The sequence below is a fragment of the Antrostomus carolinensis genome, unplaced genomic scaffold (assembly GCF_000700745.2).
Source record: "Antrostomus carolinensis isolate BGI_N321 unplaced genomic scaffold, ASM70074v2 scaffold2283, whole genome shotgun sequence".
Classification (NCBI taxonomy): Eukaryota; Metazoa; Chordata; class Aves; order Caprimulgiformes; family Caprimulgidae; genus Antrostomus; species Antrostomus carolinensis.
Window position 1 is genome coordinate 5,630 of NW_010304284.1, and position 23,381 is coordinate 29,010.

Here is a 23,381-nt window from a genome sequence, read left to right on the forward strand (position 1 = left end):
TGAATGTTGGGCTTGTCCTGTGCAGGGACAGGAGTTGGACTGGATGATCCTTGTGGGTCCCTTCCAACTCACAGCATTCTGTGATCCTATGATTCTATGATCCAGGGCTGGGGCTAAAGGCTGAGGTTTCTGTCTTCATACAGAAGGTCTCTTGACAAGTAGCATTTGCAAAACACACAGTACCTCCTGCGAGAGCCACATTCCACTGCTGGTCTTTGATCACTGGGTCTGTTAATATAGAAGAGATTCAAGTTTTAATTTTAACCAGTGGAACATTTGAACCTGGCCATGGGTAATCAGTCACACAAACCCGTGTCTGGCTTTAACCAAGTGACATGTTTTCTGTAAGTTGACTAGGCTCCATTAACTCCCTTAACTCTTTGCAGGTTGCACGCCGTGTTCCAAGACAGGCCAAATTTTTGCAGAGGCTGGTATGTATCACACTGTGTCTTTATTTTACCTCATGGGAATCACACTTTCTCTATGTATATATGTTCATGCATCCCTGTGCCCAGGAATGAATTATGTCAGTGGGTGATGGTAAAGTGAGATTCTAGGTAAAAAAAAAATAGTCTTCATTTTGATCAATGCAACAGGTACAAGTTCTTCTAATACTTCCCAATACATTTTCTCAACCCCAAGATTTGGAGACACAACACCCAAAAACCTCATCCATACAGTGAATGTAAGCCTGATGAAATCTCATTGAATTTTGAGAGAAAGGGAGATTTTGCTTTGAAGATCTCGGTTGTTTGAAGATCTCTGTTGTTCTCTGTTGATGGCCAATATTTTCTGAAGAAAGGAAGAAAACGAGGAAGCCAATATTCTTCTTTCAGCCTGGGTACCTAAGCTTTAAGATGTTCAACTGCAATTGTGAGATGTACAGCAAATCAGTGAGATCTGGTTAAATTTCTGCAGTGAGAGTTGCACAGCTTAGAGGCAGCCAGTGAAATTGCTGTTCATGGCCACCCATTTTTCTGGCTTTTCTGAGGAATAAGAACTTCCCAGTTGAGAACCGGAGGAACTCATTTCACACACTGAGCAATCATCGTGTGTTAATAGCTTCTGGTCCCTTTGATCTTTGACAGATTTGATCAGCCTAGACTCTCAGTCTTATTACTCATTTATTACTTCTAATCTGAGATACGGTCAATTTGTTTTGATGAAAACAACTGATAAAGGTAAAAACATGAAGTGTATTTCATTGATCTTCAGCTCTCTCCTGTCTTTCCAAACTTTTGATGTAAACAAGCATAAAATCATTTGATTGGCAAGAAAATTTCTGCTCTCAGTTCATCATAATCACCGGGACACCTTCATAAAGCATCCAGCCAACCTGCCTCATAGCAGTGCACTAATTTGCCACCTTGGCGTTCCCTAGCTTGACTTTTAATAGGGATAATAAATCGCAGTAATAATAATAATAATATTAAACAAATGGTTTGTTTTGGTTTTTTCCTTTGTGCTGCCTCTCGTGTTCTGAAGGCCTTGATAAAAAGTGGAGAAAACAAGCAGGCATTTGCACAGCTGTAAGTCAGAGCATCAGGCACTGATGGATTGTGCAAGAGCTCCAGGGAATGCACAAGAATTGCAGACTGGAACTTGGGCTGCCCGCCAAGCCTGATCTAGCAACCTGTCTGGAAACTGCCTCTGCCCCCACCATTTATACTTTCTATATACAAGGAATGGCAGATCCCTTCCAGGGATGGGAAGATGAATCAGGTCTTTCATCCTCAGTTGTATGTGATGCCCTTATTCAGTGTTTGCTTTTTCCAGCAGCAACTCCTATCCACCAGGAAGAGGGAGAGGTGTTGAATGTCTTTTGTTCATTTGTTTGTGCCGTTCCTCAATCTGTGAGGATATCAGAGCTGGAGCTTGTTCAGTGAGATAGAGAGATATGACAGAGATCAGTTGAAACCAGCAAATAGTAGATTAATAAAATAACCCCCTAAGCAATGTGGTTCTTCATATAAAATATCATTAAGCTGTGTTAACTCCTTGCTAAAAGGTGTTGCGGAGGCTAAAAGTTTACATGGATTCAAAAAGTAGCTGTGTAAAGTCATAGAAGAAATATCCACAGAGGTTTACTAAACACAAAAATACCACCCTGGGTTCAGGAATTCCTTCAGCCACATATTGCTGAAAACAGAGAGAATATTTCTGGGTAGTTCCAGTGCAGGTTGGTCTGACTTTACACTCTTCTCTAAGCATGCACTGTTGATCTCTGCCCTTGATAGGCTGCAGGGTTAGAATTGCTTTTGTTCTCACCCAGTACAACCATCTTTATGTTCTTGTCATAACAAGGCTAAGTCCGTGTCCTCTGTCATATTCTAAAGACTTTCTGACTTCAGATAAATCCATCATCGCATTCAGAGTGTTAGACTGTCAAATCTCTCACTGCAGAACCAACTTGTATCTCAAGTAAAAGGCAAAGGGCTTGATCCTCTTTCGCTGCTGAGCTGTCCACCATGTTTGGACTCACAGCTTATGATAAAATGCAGAACATGGGAGTAGATGCAGGACATCTGGAACCAAAGCATTTGCTGTAGTTTCAGATTCTTTCTTTTATTTCTGTTGTTAAATCCTCTATATCTCCTGCTATGCCACAGGCAATTAGTGGTATGGAAGACTGAATGAAACATCAGCTCATTGTATCTGGAAACGTTCCTACAACACTACTTCTGATCAAAACTTCCCGTCCTTTCTGCCTTCAGGATAATGAGACTGGAAAGCCATGCCTATGTATCAGGGAAGGTCCTAAGAACAACAGGATCTAGTTCTAATCGACAGTGACTGAGTAAAAGCCACTAGTGGCCTAAGGGGTTGGCATTAGATCTGAGCGGATGTGTTCTAGTCTAGATCCGTGGCACTGAGATGTCTGAAATCAGTGAGATGAATCACACCCTAGAAGTGCTAATTCCTTGCCTTTGTGAGCTGAAGCACAGGATGACCATGAACACAGAGCACATCAGACATTTTTCAGCTGTTAAAGATATCTAACACACTATCACAATTAGGTTAATTGGAGACACATTCATCAAGATCTTTCCAAGTCTGGAAAACATAGACAGATGTGGCTTTATTTCCAAGTTTATTGATGTTTTTGTGTTTGTTTCCAGTAGATCCTCATTCTTCCATTGCATAGAATTCCCTAGCCCAGCAGCTCGGTTATTTGGATGCTCACTTATTACTTCTTCTGATGCCATCAGCTACTGCTGAAATGTTCTTGTTTCATACTTGCTCATTCAACCACTTGCTCCCTATGTTAAGCCATTTGTCAAAATTATTTTTGTTCAGAAAAAAAGTCTGGACATGTAGCTGAAGTGGGTGTTCTTGTCTTCACAAGTCTGATGTCGCTGTGACTTTTTATCAATCTCCATCGGAAGAATCTCAGTTTATTTGGCTTAGTGAAGTTACTCTGTATTTGCAATGTATTTTACTCTCTAGCTTCATTCTGCTTTTGAAGGTTTGGTCTTTGTTAAGGCAACATACAGATTTTTTTTTTTTTATTTGTTTTTTTACATGGACTGCTTATAGTTAAATACACTGAAGTCTTCCAGGAATAAAATTGTTGAGCTCCATGGAGATGTTGCTGTTAAAAAATCACGTTAGACTGGAGAAATGCTCCAATCTGGGACTTGTGCAAAAAAACCACATTCCCAAGAAGCAGAAATTGGCTTTCAGTTTCCATTGCTACATCATGTGTCGTTCACTGCAGTCTCTGCTTCTTCTCTGCTGGAAAGAATCCAGTGTGGGCTAAAAGTCTTAAAATATTTTACTTGAGATGTCACGGTGTCAGTGTTTCTTATTAAATCTATTCCATCCATTGGCTGAGACCTCCAGGATGGATTCTCAGCAGAGAAGGACTCAGTTTACTTCATTGACAGCTCACTTACAGATCTGATTGTATGAATTTGAAGATGCTGCTTCATACACAGTGATTTCAGTCTTTCGAGAGATCTTACATCTGGTCTTGTGCACAGTTCACTGGGCAGTTTCTCTGACATCAGTTTTGAACCCTATGGGGACATATTTTGGGTTTCTCTTCCCAGGCCATAAAGGACTAATCCTGATCCTCTCACATGGTCAGAGTTGAAGGGTGAAGTTTAGGATACAGGTGGATTTTATCAGTGTGTGTCACAATGTAAAGGCTGGCATAATGAGAGCTCTCACCTTGCCTGGGCCCTTCAAGAACTGGGGAGTGACTGTGGCCTTTGCCCTTGTGCATGAACAAAGGCAGTGACACATCTCTGATTTACCTTTTGCAGCTCACCTGAAATTTTGAGGGCAAGCCCACCTTGCCTGCTGTTGAATGTTTTTCATAGGGAGTCTAATACTCATAGGGTGGTTATTTGCTTGAGCATGCTAAGTATTAAACCCAGTAAAATACTGAAGTGGGGAGATATCCAGCTGTCAGTGTTAATAGGTAACCTTTTGATACCTACAGGAAACCAGGCCTCGGATGTCTGAATTCACTGTGAAATCCACAATCATTTCTCGGTATGCTTTCACCACAGTGTCATGCACAATGGTGAACAGCGGATCCGAGGCACGTGAAGCTGTGTTTGAGATGCAGATCCCAGCTGCAGCCTTCATCTCCAACTTTACCATGTAAGTAAGTAATGCTGACACTTGGGTGGACAATGGCTCTCTCATCTCACAGATAGCTCTCTGAGATTTCAAAAACTGGCTAACCTGCAGCAGGACTGTGTCAAGGTCTTTTTGCATTTCTTTGTGAAAAATAAAACCACACACGTGATATACTCCATCCAAGACTGGTCATGGCCTCAAAGCACAGAGCAAGTCCTTGGATGACAGGATACTAAGAGTCAAGTCCTCAGTGTACATGGGGAAGAAAATTATTCTATTTCTCATCTGAGTGTCTTTTAACAACTTCCTTCTCCTCCTCTCTCTTTCATTTGTAACAAGAAATCTCTCCTAGCCCTCAGAAACCTTTCCAATTAAAGTTTCAGCAACTTTAACTAACTGGCACATGATAGTTATCTCACCTAGTTGACTGTGGTGCCCAAGAAACTCCTTGTTATTCCAAGTTCTCCATACTGTCAATGGAGGAGGAGAATTAACTCCAACTAGCAGATAGGTTCACTTGCTGCTGCAGGTGCGAGTCATTCTCTGTGGATAACAGAGTTAAGTAGAGGGCAACCAAGCTCATACTGAAATGACTCACTAAGGAATAAATTAAGCTCTTGGTTTCAAAACCATGTTTGGTTTGGTCATGCTCAGATCCTCTCTATGGGTTGATATTGGGACCATAACTTCAGACCTGACCATAGCAGACAGGGGACCTGCTCCTTTAGAAAGATTTCTATTTGGACTGAATAGGAGGAAAAACAGTCTTTTGCCTTTGGTCAGACAAAATTTAAGTTAAGGGCTGTTTCCTTATGGAAACTATGGCTCTGTAACTCATTCCCAGAGAGAAGCATTTTAGTCATGGAGGCAGCTACTTGCGAGCAGTCATCCTGAAGGTCACCATGTGTATTGACACAGATGGTGGACCTGAGACCAGACCAAAAAAAAAAAAAAAAGAACTTATTGGGATTCCTGGTAGTTGCTTTGCTTTCTGCTTTGGAGATTTCCTACTGAACTGGCATTTTAGAGGGGTAAACTCCTGGACTAAAAATGTACTTTGCTGGTATAACCAGTCAGGGAACTTCTACGTCAGCTTGTGTTTTGGTGACTCAAATGGACTCTAGGAGAGTTACCCCAGCAGCACACTTAGCCTGTTCACATGTGCACAGTCTGTGAACCCTTCTGCAGCAAGCTGTACAGCTGTCACTGTATGTGGGTGCAGAGTGGTCATGCTGACATCTCTGATCTCTCCAGGAGCATTGGCAACAAGACTTATTATGGAGAAGTCACAGGGAAAGAAAAGAAACATAGCAGTGATGACAAAGCAAGGCACAAGAAACCTCCGAGCCCTACAGATGGAAGGTAAGTATCATGCATTTGTCTGTGTTCTGGGAAGCAAGATACTCTTGTCCCATCTTTATTTAGGCTTCTTTGGCATACCCATCCATGGATTTACAGGAAGAAAGGACTGAATAGAATGTTATTCACACTGTGTGGTGTGATTCCCATACTCCAAGTCATGTAAAATTGTATGTGGCCTTTTCTAGCCCTATTACACATCCAAAATGCTCCAGGATGTACTTGAGAGGGAAATAAATCTTTTCTATTTCCTGAATATCAGGCAGGAAAACTAAGGCAAACAGAAATTTAATGAGATAAAACTTCAAGACTACAAAGTTAGCCAGTGGTCAAACCACAGGAAGTATTTTGCAATCGTGCTTACTTGCCCTCCTTGGCTATATTTAGTCCTTTTGGCCAAGCAGTGGCAGAAAGTCTCATCACTTTAATAATCTTAAACCCTATGTGTTCATCTGAAAGCACATTTTCAGCATTATTATTTTCCCCCTTCTAATTTCACCCAAATAGCTCTTAAAGATATGCACTGTTGGATGGATTTTGCTGTTCTGGAAATTCCTGCACTATTCCCAGTTACCTGGAACAGTAGCACTGTTCCAACATGAACACATGGTCAAGAACAGCTAAATAGACTTAAGATTTTTAGAGCAGAAATATGATGAACTGTGGAGACAGAGGGGTCTGACAGAGATCTGAGCTCATGGGTGGTATGTGGAAGGAAAATAAGAAATATGTATTTTCTGTCTTTTATAGAAAAACTAGGGAAAATGGAATGAGATGATCAGATGTCAGGTTCAAAATGGCCCAATTGAGATACTCTTCACAAAAATTTTGTATCTTGCCACTAGAAATTGTGGATGCGAAATGTAATGTGGGTTCAAAAAGTGACTAGATTAATTTTTGGTAGGAAAAATCTATCAGGAACCTTTAGCAAAGTAGGCAGCCTGTGGATCCAAACGCAGACTGGCAGAACCTGAAAGAGTTCTTGAAACAATATATTTCTTGAAACAATATATTTCTCTTGTCATGCCCCTTTGCATCCTCTTCTATAGGTAATCACTACCCGTCATTTTTAGACCACTGGTATGACCCAGAGATGTCATTCCAACTGTCCCAAAGGCTAACATAAAAAAAATAAAAATAATCTTTTTATATGTGTTAGATAAATCAAAGTCTCAAATCTTTTTCAGTACTCACTGGATTGTGGACATCACCAAATCTCACATCAGTGAGTCCTGAAGTTATCCCTATATGGCATTAAAAGTTTCCATTCTTGTTATGTGGTGTTTTTATTTTCCTTTCACAAATAGCAGTGCCTGGCATCATATCAGTGTGTGCTAGCTGGACACTACAGTGCCCTGTGTGGAAGGTTGATTATCTTAAGTTATCTGTTTAACAGAAGGGCAGCCAAAGCCAATAAAGGCTAAAGGTGGGAATTCATCTCACTTCAAATTAGTGAAAAGAAAGCTGACTGTCAGTTGTACACTGAGTGACTGACGGCACACTGTTGTCAATCAGAAGAGAAGAGTCCTTTTAGAGAAGAGTCTGGTGGTAGAATTGTCTTAGGGGTTCTATTTCTCCCCATTGAGTATGTAGCTGTAAACAGCTGATATTAGAGAAGAGGAATTCATTTGTACTTTGCTTAAAATACTGCGAAGAGTCAACAGTGGCAAAGTCAAGAATTAAATATGGGTCTTGCAAACCCTCTGTGCAAGAAATCAAGAGACAGCCTTTCCTCTGGCCCTACTCCATGTTATTCATAGAATCATAGAATCATAGAATGGTTTGGGTTGGAAGGGACTTTGAAGATCATCCAGTTCCAACCCCCCTGCCATCAGCAGGGACACCTTCCACTAGACCAGGTTGCTCAAAGCCTCATCCAGCCTGGCCTTGAACACTTCCAGGGAGGGGGCATCCACAGCTTCTCTGGGCAGCCTGTTCCAGTGTCTGACCACCCTCACAGTGAAGAACTTCTTCCTAATATCTCATCTAAATCTCCCCTCTTCCAGCTTAAAGCCATTTCCCCTTGTTTTGTCATTAACTGCCCTTATGAAAAGTCCTTCCCCAGCTTTCTTGTCTGTCATATTCCTCTCCACAAGAAATCAGCTCTTCTTTTAAGACCTTTCCTCCAGGGGGAAACTCCTACATGCCCAATGCTTTATGAAGCATTAGGATACTTTCTTTCTTGCTGGTTTCACATATTCAATGATAAGAAACACTTCTATTGCACCAACAAAATCCAGATTAATCAGTCACTGAAGGAGGCGGTGTGTGATATGTATGGGATATGAAGGTGTCTTTGGATTTTCCTTCCAGGGAGAATGGCTATGAGACATTCAAAGCTTCTGTATTCATTCCTCGCAAGATGCAGGCCAGGTTCCTACTGCATTATGAAGAGCTTTTGCAAAGGCGACTGGGAAAATACGAGTATACAGTCAGCATCCGGCCCCAGCAGCTGGTGGGCAGGTTACGAGTGGAGGTCAACATCCTGGAGAACTCAGGAATAGTTTCACTGGAAGTGCTCCCACTTCGAAACAGCAAGCATAAAGGCAATGGTAAAGTTGAAGGTAAGGAGACATCTTATCACCCATGGTTCTGTTGGACATTAATCGCTTGTCAAAAAACTGGACTGGCAATGTTGGGGGTTCTCCAAGGCAAGTTTTGATAATTGTGTAGGCTGGTGTTTCACTCACTTTCCCTCTGCTCCAAACGAGGCACTAAACAAAACCCCAACATTGTATTAAAGCAGCATTGTCTGGGATCAGGGCTATATTAGAAACTAGAGGACACATCTCATGAAGACAACAAGAAAAATGAATGCTAGCAGCTCATTAGGCATCAATTATTCTGCCAAATTCCAACTATTTAGAAAGACTTTATTTAGCAAGATACATTTTTTACTTTCCCTTCTTAACTCTTGCTGCACTTCACTGTATGACAGGTACATCCCACCCCAGAGGTGGCTGCATTTGCGTGACAAGCGTGTCTCTAAGCATTGCAGGCCATCAGCAATTCTTATTTAGAGATCTCTCATTCCCTGGCAGCGCAATCTCCAGGTTCATGAAAACTGGTATAATGGCTACAATGTGAAAGGGATTTCAGGATTATGAACTTTGTGAGGTTCAGTGGTGGGAATTCAGTCTTACCATAAAGGCTGATGGCTTTTGTTTTGTTTTCTATAGATGGTTCTATCTATGTGTGCATAAGCATGTGAGAACTTTGAAGCTTAATGAATATAGGGCTGATCCCATTCAATTCAATAGGATTTTTTTTTTTTTTTTCTATTGTCTTCATGAGCTTTGAACTGGACCTTCAGGCCTTGTGCTCAGCATTTGAGCAGGTTCTTCCCTGGCTCCACATCTCCTGGGAACTGTTTATTTTAAGTGAATTGTTTTTTCCATCCATCCATGCCAAGATAGATAGGAAATCCTGCATTTTAGAACATGGGAAATTCCAAAAGGAAAATCCATGTTTTGCCAAAGCACTAAGTGCAGTGTGAGTATCTACTTTTACCCTCAACTGTCCTCACTCGCTGTTCAGTGTAAAGGTAATTTTTCTAGTGTAAACTAATAGTGAAGAGCACAGGATACTGTGATTGCTACTTGTTGACAAAAAACCCTCACCAAAAAGAGAGGGTGAGTCTGACCTGGAAGCAGAACGTCGAGTCTTATGAGACTTGACCCTCAATTACTGTAAGTGACATAATGCCAGCAAAATCAGTGGAGCTGTTCATATCTGCCAGGTAAAGACCCTAAAGCATGTGAACTGGAGTTAAACTGATTGCCCAGTGTGATCCTACTGGTTTCATCCAAATCACAGTGAAATCAAGGCTCTCAGTGACTTGAACTGGCTTCAGGTCAAGCCTCATACAGCTAATTGGTCTCTCTTCCATACATCCATGCACTGTGTGATGAATGTGCTCTGCCTCTCATCAGGAAGGACAGGAAGCCCTTTTCTCCTATCAGGGAGTATCATAGTGCATTGTGGTATATGGTTTCCTGCAAAACATCTGGCATTGATCAAGGTTAGAGACAGACTAAGCTGTTGGGCTACTGCAGTATGGAAATTTCTGTATGTAAATGACATACAGGGAAAACTCTTGTAACTTGCTATCCACGGGGTAATCTGTGAGCACTGATCATTCTTGGCACTGTCCTTCAGATTTAAAACCGCTCATATAAAAATAGGCCCAAGCTCTAAGATTCTATAATCCTCCCTAGCAAGTAAAATGTATATAAAATAGATATCCCATTTCAGGATGGATAAAGCATCTGAAACTCAGATTCCCTGTGCTTTATCCTTGCTCAGAATTGAATTACAGACCTTTTCTGTCTGGAATCATCCTCTACAACTGGTGAAATCTGTTTGCTCTGGTGAAATCACTGCTATGGAAGTCATTTAAATGCCAAACACGCTTTTGGGGTCCATCATAGGCAGTGAGGAGTAGGTTGTATGTCTGCCAGATCAAGTCTTCATTGACACTCACGTGTGTGCCACTCAGATGAGTGCATATGGTTAATGAATTCAGTAGGTTTGAGCTTCTTTCTGATCTAAAGCAAGATTAGGATATTAGGACATTACCACCAGCCAGACTAAAAAAAAAAGAAAAAAAAAAGAAAAAAAGAATTAGGACAGGGTCTCAGAGGGTCTAATATAGATCATGGAGAAGGACAGCTTGTTTTGGATAGGAGGGATTTATTGCTGTGACCTTTTCTGACCAACAAGATCAATCACACTTGGAGCAGACAACAGAAAGTTCCTATTTTCCTACTCAAGAACTTTATAATCAATAGGCAAAAAAAGGATATTCCTAGGAAGGGCAAGGCCAAAGCAAGGAGCATTTCACTTGGAAATCCACTGTACTCCACTTGGTTGTCATCTCTCATGCTTGATCCAGAAGGCAAAACATCTGAAGTCATTAGATCCTCCCTGCAAAGCCTTCTTGCTCATATGACACCTAAAGAGCAAACCAAGATAAAGACAGTGTCTGGTCTCTTCTTGGACTCCCATGGCTTAAAACTCTTCAGTGTCACTTGACTGGAGAGCATGGTAACAATCTAGTGAGTGAGTGGCCAGCAAAGGATGCCAGACCAGATGCTGCCATACTGTGTTACCTGTGTTACTCCAAATGAAAGGTCATGACTTAAAAAAATGACCAAATAAGGAATGGAGGCCTGAACATTGGAAAATGGTACTGCCTGACTGGTTTGAGTTAGAATATGTCATGAAAACTCTCTTCCTGAATTTTCTGTGTCTACACAGACATCTATAGTATCTCATGTTTAATGTTAAAATGTGAGATTTTTATATGTATTAATAAAAATACCTTGAGACTATTGAGTGAAATCTGTATTGTGACATCAAGTCATCAGTTAAATGGCATTCTGAGTAAAATGTCCGAAGTGCCACCAACCCAAAGTCACTGTTGAGGGTGGGATGTAACTTCACAACTCATTTAGATACTTTTGACTCTGACTGACCTGGATAAGAAACTACATTCTTTTTCTGAGTACAGGTCCTGCAGATCCAGTGTAGGATAGGCAAATTAAGTTGAAAATCAAATATGTTTGGCTTTGGAGTCACCCACAGCTCCACATGATGAGCACCAGCAGTGACTGATGTTCATAACTGAAATGCCAGCCTGTTATGGCAATAAATGCTGTTAGCTAAACTAGTGAAAAAAATAATAACAATACTTTAGATGACTAAAAGTGGAGGAATGGCTCATCTGCCTTTATTTCATGGACCAGACCTCTTACTTTTATGCTGCTTTCTACCCATGGAGTCAATGTACTATGCAGAAAGCACAGTGGAAAAAACAATTTCTCTCTTTAATGGTCATTCAGGATTTGCACTTTCGGCTCCAGCCAAACTGCCAGTATCCATACAGTCTGTGATGAACAGAAAAGATTAAACTAAGACCTATAGACAGAAGATGTCCCTTGATGAGAAAGAGTGAAGGACACAGGACACTTTTTTTTTGCCATTTATAAAAGAGTGCAGAAATCACAGCAGAAGCAGTGGAGTCCAGTTCTGCCTATTTTTGGCTGTAGGGGCATAAGATACAAAGATTGGACTTGGTTCCACAAAATTCCAGTGATTTATGAAAAGTAAAGCTGTGCTTTGCTATAGCTAGAGGCTCTTGGAAAGTCCTGTGTACATCCTCGCTGAATATGGAGCAGAGACAAAGTGATGACAAGTCTTTCCAGGATATTTCCTTTGTCAGTGACTCCTGCACACACAGCTCCATCTGGGAGCTGTATTTTTCCCAAAGGAAGGTATTAGGCATGTGAGTTTTGGAAAGTGATCTTTTGGCATGTGCAGGTGTTGTCTTCTGTCGCATACAAATCCCAAAACAGGAGACACTGAGGTCAATGACCCTGGTCTTCTCTGGTGACCTCAGAACGGAGCCATTTTCTGAATTATGTCCTACCCAACACCCTCAGGGATGACTGTCCACGTCCTTTTCTTCCAGCACAGCAGTGTGAGAACTAGTCATGAACTTGGGCAGGGACACACTAGGCTGCTATTTCTCTTCAAAGTCATATATTTCAGAAAGGTTTTTATTTATTATCACAGTTGTCTAGAAGCTTTCCATGTGTTAGCAGAGGATGAACTTTGCATTTGCGCTCTAAACCTGACTATACTGGTCTCTAAAATCATTTGGGTTTAACTGTTCATCATGTGAGGACTACAGTTTCATATGAAAAATGCTTTTTCCTGCTCTGTTTACTTCTTCAGCTGAATTTTGTGGAAAGTTTGTCTAAAGGCCCTGTTAACTACCTCAGTATGAGCACAGACCAGCTGAAGTCTTTGGAGCTCATCCATGCTCTGTACTCTGCAATATCTCATAGATTTTCCTCTCTCAGTCACTTGTTTGAAGAGAACTGGGCCAATAAACAGAGGAGAGTAATTGTGATCCAGATATCAAGTGCTGCCTAGAAAAGAAAACTGTAGGAAGATATAGTTACTGTATTCAAATATATGAAAGGCTGCTGCAAGGAAGAAAGGAATATTGTGCTTTCTGTGTCAATAAACAGAAAGGACAAGAAGGCACAGGTTTATAATACAGAAAGAAAAATAAGTTAGACATTGAAAATGTCTAACAGTGAAAAACTGAAACTCTGGAAAGGACTGACAAGGGCAGGTGTGGAGTTTCCATTACTGGAGGTCTGGAGTGTTTCCAGACTTTGTCATAAAACCAGGTAGGAAGGGATTCAGTCTGGGAACATGGCATGAATTAGATAACCTGCCTTCCAGACTCAATTTCTATTATTCCAGGGGAAAAAAAAAAAGGTTATTTTGGACCTTTTCTATCAGACCATTTTTTGGTTTTAATCTCTCAGGGATATGGAAGATGAGTGGCTGTGAAGAATTCAGAGGAGCTTCCCCAGCTATTCTTGTCACTAACAGTAGCTATGTGAGGCAGCTTTGGAAACCTCCTCTCTAGGGATTCCTAAAGTACTCTCTGTGTTACAGATGACATATCTCACCTCCAAAAAGTGTTTTGAGGAGTAACAGAGGAATGTAATGTGATCCACGTGATCCCATCTAGATTCCACAGTGCTTTACAGAACTGGATACATGTGATTATGCCAATTGAACAAATGGGTAAACTGAGGCATTGGGTGGCCGCCTAACTCAGCTAATTTCAGATGCTCAGAGTACACAGAAATTCTAGGACTGGAACTCATGATGTTGTGGTGCACAGCACATTGTGCTCACTCATCAATGGCATTTCAAATTAGGCAGAAAAACACAGAAATGAAGTCCAAAGGCCACGGACACAGATGTGTATCTGCAGTAGGTATAAGGAGAGAGCTTCTGTTTCCAGTGTGAGACCAACTTTCACTAACCCTGATGTGATGTGTCCAGGCAGCCTAACCAACAACAATGCTTGTTTTTCAGCAGTTGAGGAGAAGTAATGTAAAACTCTTAAATAGACCAGAAAATATAAATGAACTGTTAAGCCATTTCTATGAATTCTGGGCATTTCCCACACACTGGCAGTTAAATGGGATCTTGGAAGTGATAGAAGACAGATGGAAAATCCAGGAAGGCCAATACAAGCAAATCTGATGCATTGTGTATTAAAGACATGTTACATCTGTTGATTCATCAGATCAAAGCACAGCTATAAAAGTAAAAACAAATCAACAGGGAGGTAAAATCTTAGAAATCTATTGATTTATGACTTTTCTTTGCCAGGGGAAATATGAACTGTACACAAATTTTTGAATAAATTTCGAAGCTCTGGGTAATCATTTTATAAGCCCCCTTTAAGATCTAACACTAGTGTCCTTAATTGATTTCAACGGACTGGCTGGGGCTTCTCTCTCTGTTTCCGTCAGGATGGGTGGATTGGAATTGTCATAATCAGAGAAGCCATGATGCAGAGTCAATTCTTGACTTTACTGACATTGAGTAATATCTGGCATTCAGCTTCCTTGGTCAAGACTTTTCCTGATGAATTTGTTTCACATTCCAGGTCCTTCAACTATAATTTATTTCTGTAGAAATTGAGCCTATGAGAAAACCCTTCCCTGCCTTAATAGTACCATCTTGTGCCTTGTCTATTCAAATGCACTGACAGGACAGCTATAAAAGTAAAGCCAAATCAACGTGGAAGTAACATCCTACATTATGTTAATGATTATGACTCTTACTTTCATTCCTTTGCCTGCAGGACTCTAGATTACACATAGCACTTTGGAATAAACACCACAGCTTTGGTTGATCATTTTATATACCCACAAGAACCTTAATTCCAGCATTTCTGTGGACTTTGACCAGTGGAGAGTTAGATAACCACGCCATGTCTCCATTTTACTATATAATCATATATATCCAATTTTGTAAATCACCATGGGATCTGGATGTCAGGTGGATTGTTTTCAATGTTGCACACAGATGTCACACTGCATTCCTCTAGTGCTACTCAAAGCGCTTTACAAAGGTGGAGAAGTGCCATTCCTTGTTACATACACAGTGTTATAGGATCTTTCCTGGAGAGGAGCTTTCCAAGACTGCCTGCACCTTGTCATTGTGATCAATATTGTTAATGGGGTCTAGCACATAATTAAAATAATCCTAAAGCAGATGTCTATGCCTGAGCAGATGTATCATATCTTAATCTCCTCTGACACTCTTGACTTGATCTCCATTGACCATAGAAATTTTCTAGGAGACGTAGGTACTTGCACTGTGAACATCTAAACCAGAACTGAATCTTACTTATCTTTTATTTCCCCTGCCATACCACAGACTTCCTGGGCCATCTCTGGTAAAGAATTGAGACCCCTTCCACACACTCTAATTAAGCAGCTCATTCCCACCAATTTTAATCAGCACATGGGCAGATATAATAGAACTGTGCCTCAGAGGAGTATTGGAATAACTTTCACTATGAGAGTTGAAGTACCCAAGAAGAACATCAGTTGAGAATCTATTTTGGTGTTTTCAATAGCTACTTAGGATAAGGGGGAAAGCTCTCAAAATATGGGGCCCACACACATGTAAGGATCTTTATGGAGTTCAGAGGGACCAAACAATTGACACACCAAAGGAGAGTAAAGTGGGATTTTGGCTACACAGAGAGACAACAAGGAATCTCTGTATCCCTCAACTTTAGCAAATGAATACGGCTAACAAGACAACAGGGATTCCTTCAGGGTGACTTAGATCTAAATTATTGTCTTTCTCTGAGATACCCTCTGAAAGGCACATCTCTCTTCACTGACTCAGGAAGGGCTCTCAGAGGTTAGGGTGAGTTACATCTTGGGGGTGCAGTTTGCATGACTACACTAGTAAGTGTTGGATTTTGTCTCAACCAGTAAGACTGAAATTGCAGTGACTGTACTGATAACTCTTTGCTGAACATAAAGGTAGCTAACATGATTTATTCAGATGTAGACATTACACACAGACACTTGTCAGATCAAGTGATCAATTAGTCAGATTAATCCCACCTTACATGTCTACAGTACATCTGAACAAGTCACCTCAAGAACTTTATAATCAATAGGGAGAAATCTGCAGTGTGATTCATCTAATCCTAGAGAAAATGTTTAAACAGGTCAAATGAATCATACTTGCATAGACGGGCAGGATCTCAGGTATAGGATCTGCATTCTAGCTGTCTAGAGTTGACTGGAATTAAGACCATACACATGTCTGGGGTTGTGTGTTCATTATTTACAGAAAGCAATTAACAGTCATACAGAGAATATCTGGCCTTAGAGTTCAGGGACCTCCAAACAGAAGTGAGCACAGGAATTTTGCCTAAACATGTATATCTCTGTTAGCATTGCAATGTTGGTTTCAGTTTAGAATTAGAGAGGAGGGGTTATTAAGTTCTTCTTTTATCACTGGTGAGCTGACTATTTAATCTCAATATGTAGCTGTACTGGTTGACTTGACTCCATGGTAGTAGTGTGTATGCTGCACTTAGACATCTGTAAGACAATGGGAAAATTTGTAATATTGTGGTTTTATCTCAACAGGTGATGTTTCTCCTCCTCCTTCTACTGTAGTTGGACATACCAAAACCTTAGCTAAAGTTACATTCAATCCCAGTGTGGTTGAGCAAACCAGGATTGCCCGAAATGGCATTTTGGGAGACTTCATAATTAGATATGATGTCAACAGGGAGCTGAGTATTGGGGATGTTCAGGTACTGTGCACATAACTCATCTTTTCTGTTTTATTAACTGTAATTGAGATTGTTCAATTGTCTTGCATGCTCCAAATGTCCTAGAAAATGTTTTCCCAAGTGAAGGTTACTTCTCCATCTTGTAAGAACTATCCAAAATAAAACCAGTCAGTTGGCAGCCACAAGAAAGGTTTAAAAACCACAGGTACCTACTTCATTGAAACCCCAGTGTCCACTATGAAAGGAGATATGGAGAGCTCCACTAGTCTGGATGAACAGGGGACTAGAATTAAGAGGGATACCAAGGACCACTCATATTCTCCAATGTAGACACAGACATTGAAAGCAGGATCAGGTATACCCAATCAAATATCCCGTAATGATGTATGTGGAACATTGCATCATGATCTACCTTTGATTCCTGACTTCCTTGCTCTTCCACAGATTCTTAATGGGTATTTCGTGCACTACTTCGCCCCCACAGATCTTCCTCCATTGCCAAAGAATGTTGTATTTGTGCTTGACAGCAGTGCTTCCATGGTGGGAACGAAACTGAAACAGGTGAGGTCCTTGCATTTATCATAGAATGGTTGGCTGTAAGGTTGCAGAGAGCTTGGTTCAGGCTTCATCTCACCAGATGGGTTTTTCTGAAAAATGTTTTCTATGTCTGAAGTGAAAGGAGTCACTGAAGAGACCTCGAGGTGAAATGGTTTACCTGCAATGAGAAATTATCATGTGAGTGGAATGGGATGGCAACAAGAAGTGCAGAGGACTTCACTGTAAAAAGGCCGGTGCTGTCAAAACTGAGCTAGGACACTGCAGATAGGATTGTCCTGGGCAGTTCTGTTCTGAGCAGTTTGAAGAAAGAAGGATTAAGGAGAATTCCCACCAAAGTGCATTCAGCAGACCATTGTATCCAGCTTAATAAGACAGAGAAGATACTGCTGTCTTTAAATTACCTTGGCAAAATCCTTAGCAATGTATAACTCAATGGGTTCTGTTGAAAGAAAGGTCAATTTGTCCTGTTTGAGAATCTGAGTCTTTCAGCATAAATCTCATTTTTTTTTAAGGCACAGATCTTGACATGAGCCAACGTACTAAGCTGAAGGGCACATCACCAATACTTAAAAATGATCTTTGACATGGAGGGTTCAGGCTGGTGACTAAACATTTTTGCTTCTTCAATTCTCTGAGCTGGACAGATGGAAACCATCTCCAGTTCAGGGGTCAAGTAGTAGGCTTGGAATAGCACTGTGCCTGGAGGAATATACTCTCTCTCTTAACACAGTATTATCAGTCTAAACTAGAAGCAGAGATGAATTAAGACTTCAATTCTGTTCTGAATGATTTGACACATATATCTCAGGTCTGCACTGACACTAGAGAGGTAAGTCTGGTTACCATCTTATATATCTGTGCAGAAAGGAGAGATGTCCTGGTAGGGTTAGTATTGTTTCCTTCTATTTGAAGACTTACCCCACAGGTATGAGATATGGAGAAGTTAGTTGGCTTCTCTCTGTTGGATGGCCACATCTTTATCTTCTACTTTCTTACCATGGCTGAGGTAATGATTGTGGAAAGTGACACTTTCCACATAGGCTGACACCAATATGGGGCAGTTTCAGCTTGTATGGATGGTGTGGTGTTGTGACTCTACTAGAATGACTCAAGGCTAATGGCTTGGGCTTTTATTTTGGCCAGTTAAGGAGCCATTAGTCCATTCAGGCTTCTTGGTTGCCTGTCTGGAACATGGTGATATTTCTGGAAAGTGTGGTTATTTGAGAGCTTTTTTTTTCCCCCTTGGCCAACAACAGTAGCCCAAATGTCCTTGACAAACACAGATTATGGTCATTCTCTGCCAGTTCTCTGTCTTTGAACAAGGACAGTGTGGGTATATATGCCTTTCTCTCTCTGCTAAAAACTTTACTATCTAGTTTCAGTGATGATCATAAATCCTAATTTAGAAGCTGTGTCCCCTATTGAATCAAATTCTCTCCACTGTGAGCTAAAATGGAGTATGACTTTTATGGCTCCTAATTATCTTTCTCAGTGACTGGAGTAACAAACAAGAGACTTGTTAACAAACTTACCTTGTACTGTGCTGAATGAGGTCTTGAATGAAGATGCCTTTGAATCTTTACAAATTCCTGGGGACAGAGCCTGGCTCTTGGCTTTCTGTTATCCTTCTCTGAAAAATGTTTACTTTGCCTTGCAGAATAAACAGATACTGCACAAATGCACCCAGTCCTGCATGCTGAGAGCAGACAGTCAGCCATACAGTGCTGAACCAGAGAGATTAGGAGCCTGAAGGGCCCTGGTGTGAGCTGCACAAGTAGTGCCTGGGGTCATCAGATTAACCTTGCACTATGAAAGCTTTTATTCTCCTCCTGAGCTTATTAGTGTTTCTTTTTTGTCTACTTACTAGAAACAACATGGCCAGGGATTAACCCTTGGAGGTCTACTTCATAGCCTAACCAGCTCCTACTGCTAAACTTACATGAATCTCAGGCTAATTAGCTAGAAATAGGCGCCTGTTGAGCCTGAAGTGAGAGAAATATCTACCCAGACCCTTTGTTGATGCTGTACCCAAGTTTTTGCCCTATTATATCAGATATACTCTTTTTATGGAGAACCACTGGTACATTATAGAGTTCTATGTGCAGGAAGATCTTATTTTCCTCTGATTTTAACTGCTCCAGAAAATAGAACTTCATGGAATTATGACCTAAATCATAAAACCCCACACAGATTAATCAAGAAAAGACCAAAATCTAGGACTGGCTGAATAATATGACTCTTTTTTTGTACACTAAGAAAATATGATCAGTTAAAGCCATGACCCATGTCTGCTCAGTGGCCTTTTTACCCAATTGTTGTTGTTATTAAGATGTTTGTTAAACTACAGACACGTCCCCTGGTGGCAGGATACATCTGAGCAGAGGAAATGCCTCCTTTTCTTCTTTTCTCTCAGACTCTTGCAGCTGTGGTGATCTCTGGTGGTGTGTAGAGAGTTGGGAATTCCCATGGGACTGCCTTTCCTCATTTCTCTCTACTGAGTCATATGCAAGATCAGCTAAAAATACAGTCAGTACTTGTAAAGAGTGCTCTTGCAGGTCAGCTGTGGTAATTATGACAAAGGGCAATTTTTAAGATTGTATAAGCAAGGATGAGAGACATCAGCTGTGCACCCTTTTCTATAGCAACTAGAGGAGATTTTGTACTCTTTACTCAACCGCTTTCATGAAGTTAATGGCAAAGTGACTCAAATGGGGTCAGGATTTCATGCATCCTGCAGTTCCCACAATCTAATTGTGAATCATTTCTTCTCTTCCTTTCCCAAGGTTTTCCTTTTCCTACATGAATTTAAGAGGTAATTAAGAGTTGTATAGACATAGTGCTTAGGGACATGGTTTAGTTGGGGACTTGTCAGTGTGAGGTTAATGATTGGACTCGATGATCTTAAAGGTTATTCCAACCTATGCAATTCTGTGATTCTGTGTAATTTTAATTTTTATCCCTTTCTTCCTAAGATATATCAATCTTTGAAGCAACAACATCTCCAGACCCAGTTGCAAACACATATAGTGAGACTGGCTGATCAGCTTAAATCAAATTATTAAAACTCTTGAGATATTCTCTCATAGAGGCATATATTAGCTTTGTGGGGAAGATCAGCTAATGTGCATATTCATAGAATAATATTCCTCCTGCAGTTTTCACAGCCTCTGAACTCTAGGAACATCTAGCAAACTCAACAGTGTTACAGTAGTCCACTCCCACTCAGGATCTGTGCCTCTGTGACATTCACATTCTAGCACTGGCAGGGAGGTAAAGGTCAGGAAAAGAAAACTCTTGAGCATCATGATAAAAAAATTTTCCATGTGTTCAAGGCTTTGCACGTCATTACTGCTGTCCCACTGGCAAGGAAAATACTGGTTTTGTCCTCATGAGCTTTATTCCTTCAAATACACCGTCACACCATGATTATCCCCAGCTTCACTAAACATGGTGAAAAAGGACCTTTATCAGCCTGCAATTCAATGTTATAGAACAAGCATATTCCAAACTATGAATGTGTTCACAAGAGGATGGATTTGCAGATATTTTGCAGACATGCTGTAAAATACAGTTGTTTCAACCACAGATTCATTTCACCTTATCTTTCCCACAGGCAATAAATGCCCACACACTCAGTTAAACAGTTGGCTACACCACAGGCCTGGCAACTTGTCAATGGTAGCGTGCCAGACTCTTATTTTCTTTGAGGTTAATTGTGCTAGGAGGAGCTCAACTGAAGCTGGAACCTGCTGTGTCTTTGCAAATGCTTCAGTTTATTTGCCTGCACCCATCTGAGTGACACTGTCAGTACCCTTGATCTGTGACCCACACTGAGTCCTTCTGAGGGTCTGAGTGCCTTATATACACATATCCCTAAAGCTCTGTGCCTCAGCACACAGATGGCCTCTAAGTAGTTTCAGGGTGGTGAGAAAGCAGACAAGCATCTGAACACTTCATGTTATTACTCCAAACTCCAGTGACTTCTGTTGGTTGTTGCGGAGCTGGCTGTGGGCCTGTTGACTACTAGTCCAAACAATGGCTGCTGCCCAGGACAACTACCTTAAATCACCAGGGGACTTTGGAAAAAAATGCTAATTCTAATTACAGCCTTTAGTGAGCATAAAGCTACTGTGAAGAGGAAAGATTTGTCAGCTTTTCCATTTCTACTGGAAAACAACAGCCTGAGTGAAAAAAGAACTGTATGCAACATCTCCAGCACCAACAACTTCATGCAGCTGCCTCCTAATTCGGGAAGACACAACAGCTGTGTCATCTCAGTCCTCTCTGTAGATGTGAATATGGAATATAGGAACTGCTACAGTAAACAAGACATCAGATCCATATAAACCTTAACTGCCCAGCTTCCAAGAAAAGTGCAAGTACCTGTCATGCAGCAAAATAATCTGCCTTCCCCAAACCCTAAAATTTATAAATAAGGACAGAGTAATACAGAGAAACAAACAACTCTCAGAGCAAGATGCCCTCAGATGCTCAGGACAGGGAACATCTGCTTCTGCTCTCGGGACTATCAACAACCAACATGCCCACAGCTGATTTTGTCCATTCGGAGGCAGTAGAAGCAGAGACAGAATTTCCCAGGAAGACCCCAAATAGCAAGTTCCTTAATTGAGTTCAGAGTAAATAGGATGCAAAGGCAACTGCAGAGTTTGGCATGGAAATGCTGGTGAGGCTTGAACTGAAACCCCATGAAGACACTGAGAGTTCTTCCAAGGATTTCAAGGGAACCTTTGGTGAATTCATCAAAGGAGGAATTGAAAACAGGTGCTACTGAAGTGGCAGACACAGCCCAGTGATCACCAGACAAATCCATAGTGAAAAGGAAGGGGCTAGATCAAGCTGGAACGTCAGTCCATGGACCAGGGTCATTGATGTCTATGACCAGGTGTAGCTGTGACAGAACTAGAAACAGCCACAGCATAGCTCCTGGTTTGGGACTAGGAGCTTCAATGGGCAGGAGAGTGGGTGGAGGCCCAGGTGGGGCTCATCAGATCCATTAAAACCTATTAGTATGCTTGAAGCCCTGGCATATATATATGCAAGTCTATAAAGCTGTAGGTCTGTGTGTATTTAATAGTCCTTTCCAAGCTGGAACTGTGGGTTTTTTTTTTTTTGAGTTGTTGGGGGTGATAGCTGGAAGACAGACCTGACTTCTATTCATGTCTTCATCATAGATCTGTTATGTGAACTTAGGTAGGTTACTTTCTTTGTCTGTGCTTGTCTCTGCAGAGTCTTGTCTGTTTACCTGGCAAACTAATGGCTGGGCTTATGGCTGTATGAGATCCCCCAAGTTTAGAAGACATCTGATCTTTGCCAAGACTTAAGCTATTAGTCTAACACTGCTTGCAACAACACTGCTATTTCCAAGTAAATGCCCCTTCACCCTAATGTGGGGTGTGTACTATACATTGCTTAACTGGGACAGTCTGCTTCTAACTGGGAAGAGCAGTTGAAGCTCAGAAGTGCTTGTAGGACCTTGTGTAGAAGCCTGCTGGAGTGAGGTCTTTGATGTTGTATTACTGCATGAAGTCAAACAGTGTTCACAGGCTGTTCTGAGTCTGAGGTGCGCATGATGTAACTTAAAGTCCCTTAAGAATGAGGGATATGATGCTACCTGGGTTATGAGGAGAGAGTTTTTGCTTGGATAGTTACCCCAATGTAATTACTTCATCTTCTCCAAAATGTCTACTCTCTTCTTTGCAGAATTTTGGGCAAAGATTTGGACTGTGCTCATGTCTGAGGTAGTGGCTTGGGATGGAAGTGGGCAGGGGAAAGGTTGGGTGCAGGGATGTGTAGGAGGGAGTGGGGATCCTGGAGATGCTGAGGGGATTTGGAAATGGGGAAAATGGGAAGGGGAATGGATATTGGAGGACTGTGAGGGCCCTGTGGCAGGCTCTCAGGTGGGAAAACAGGCAAGTTTGCTTTTTTAGAGAACAATTTAGTGATCTTGTATTGCTTAATGCTAACCCTGAGCAAAAGTGCTGGGTCTTTGCTCCAACTATTGTCACCATCTCTCACTCACTAGAGATGAAAATGGCAAAGTTGTATCTAAAAGTAAGAGGTATCATGGTTCAAAGAAAAAGGAACAGGACTCTGAGAGGAGGTGGCTCCAGATCACAGTCTCTGCAGAAGGAAAACAGATACTTCATCTCTGTGGAAGTGTACCACTCCTTTTCATGGAGAAATAACACCTCCTCACTGAGTAGGA

General features: G+C 41.2%; 1 protein-coding gene across 1 annotated transcript in view; it reads left to right on the forward strand.

The window, feature by feature from the left end:
• ITIH5 (inter-alpha-trypsin inhibitor heavy chain 5) overlaps positions 1 to 23,381 on the forward strand; it is a gene marked incomplete at its 3' end in the record, with an annotated part of 38,971 nt that overhangs the window by 4,067 nt on the left and 11,523 nt on the right. Inside the window, exons 2-7 of the mRNA XM_010164376.1 lie at positions 387 to 431; positions 4,448 to 4,611; positions 5,845 to 5,952; positions 8,263 to 8,513; positions 16,449 to 16,618; positions 17,042 to 17,158. Of these exons, the coding sequence (XP_010162678.1) occupies positions 387 to 431; positions 4,448 to 4,611; positions 5,845 to 5,952; positions 8,263 to 8,513; positions 16,449 to 16,618; positions 17,042 to 17,158 (855 nt within the window). The remainder of the gene's footprint in view (positions 1 to 386; positions 432 to 4,447; positions 4,612 to 5,844; positions 5,953 to 8,262; positions 8,514 to 16,448; positions 16,619 to 17,041; positions 17,159 to 23,381) is intronic.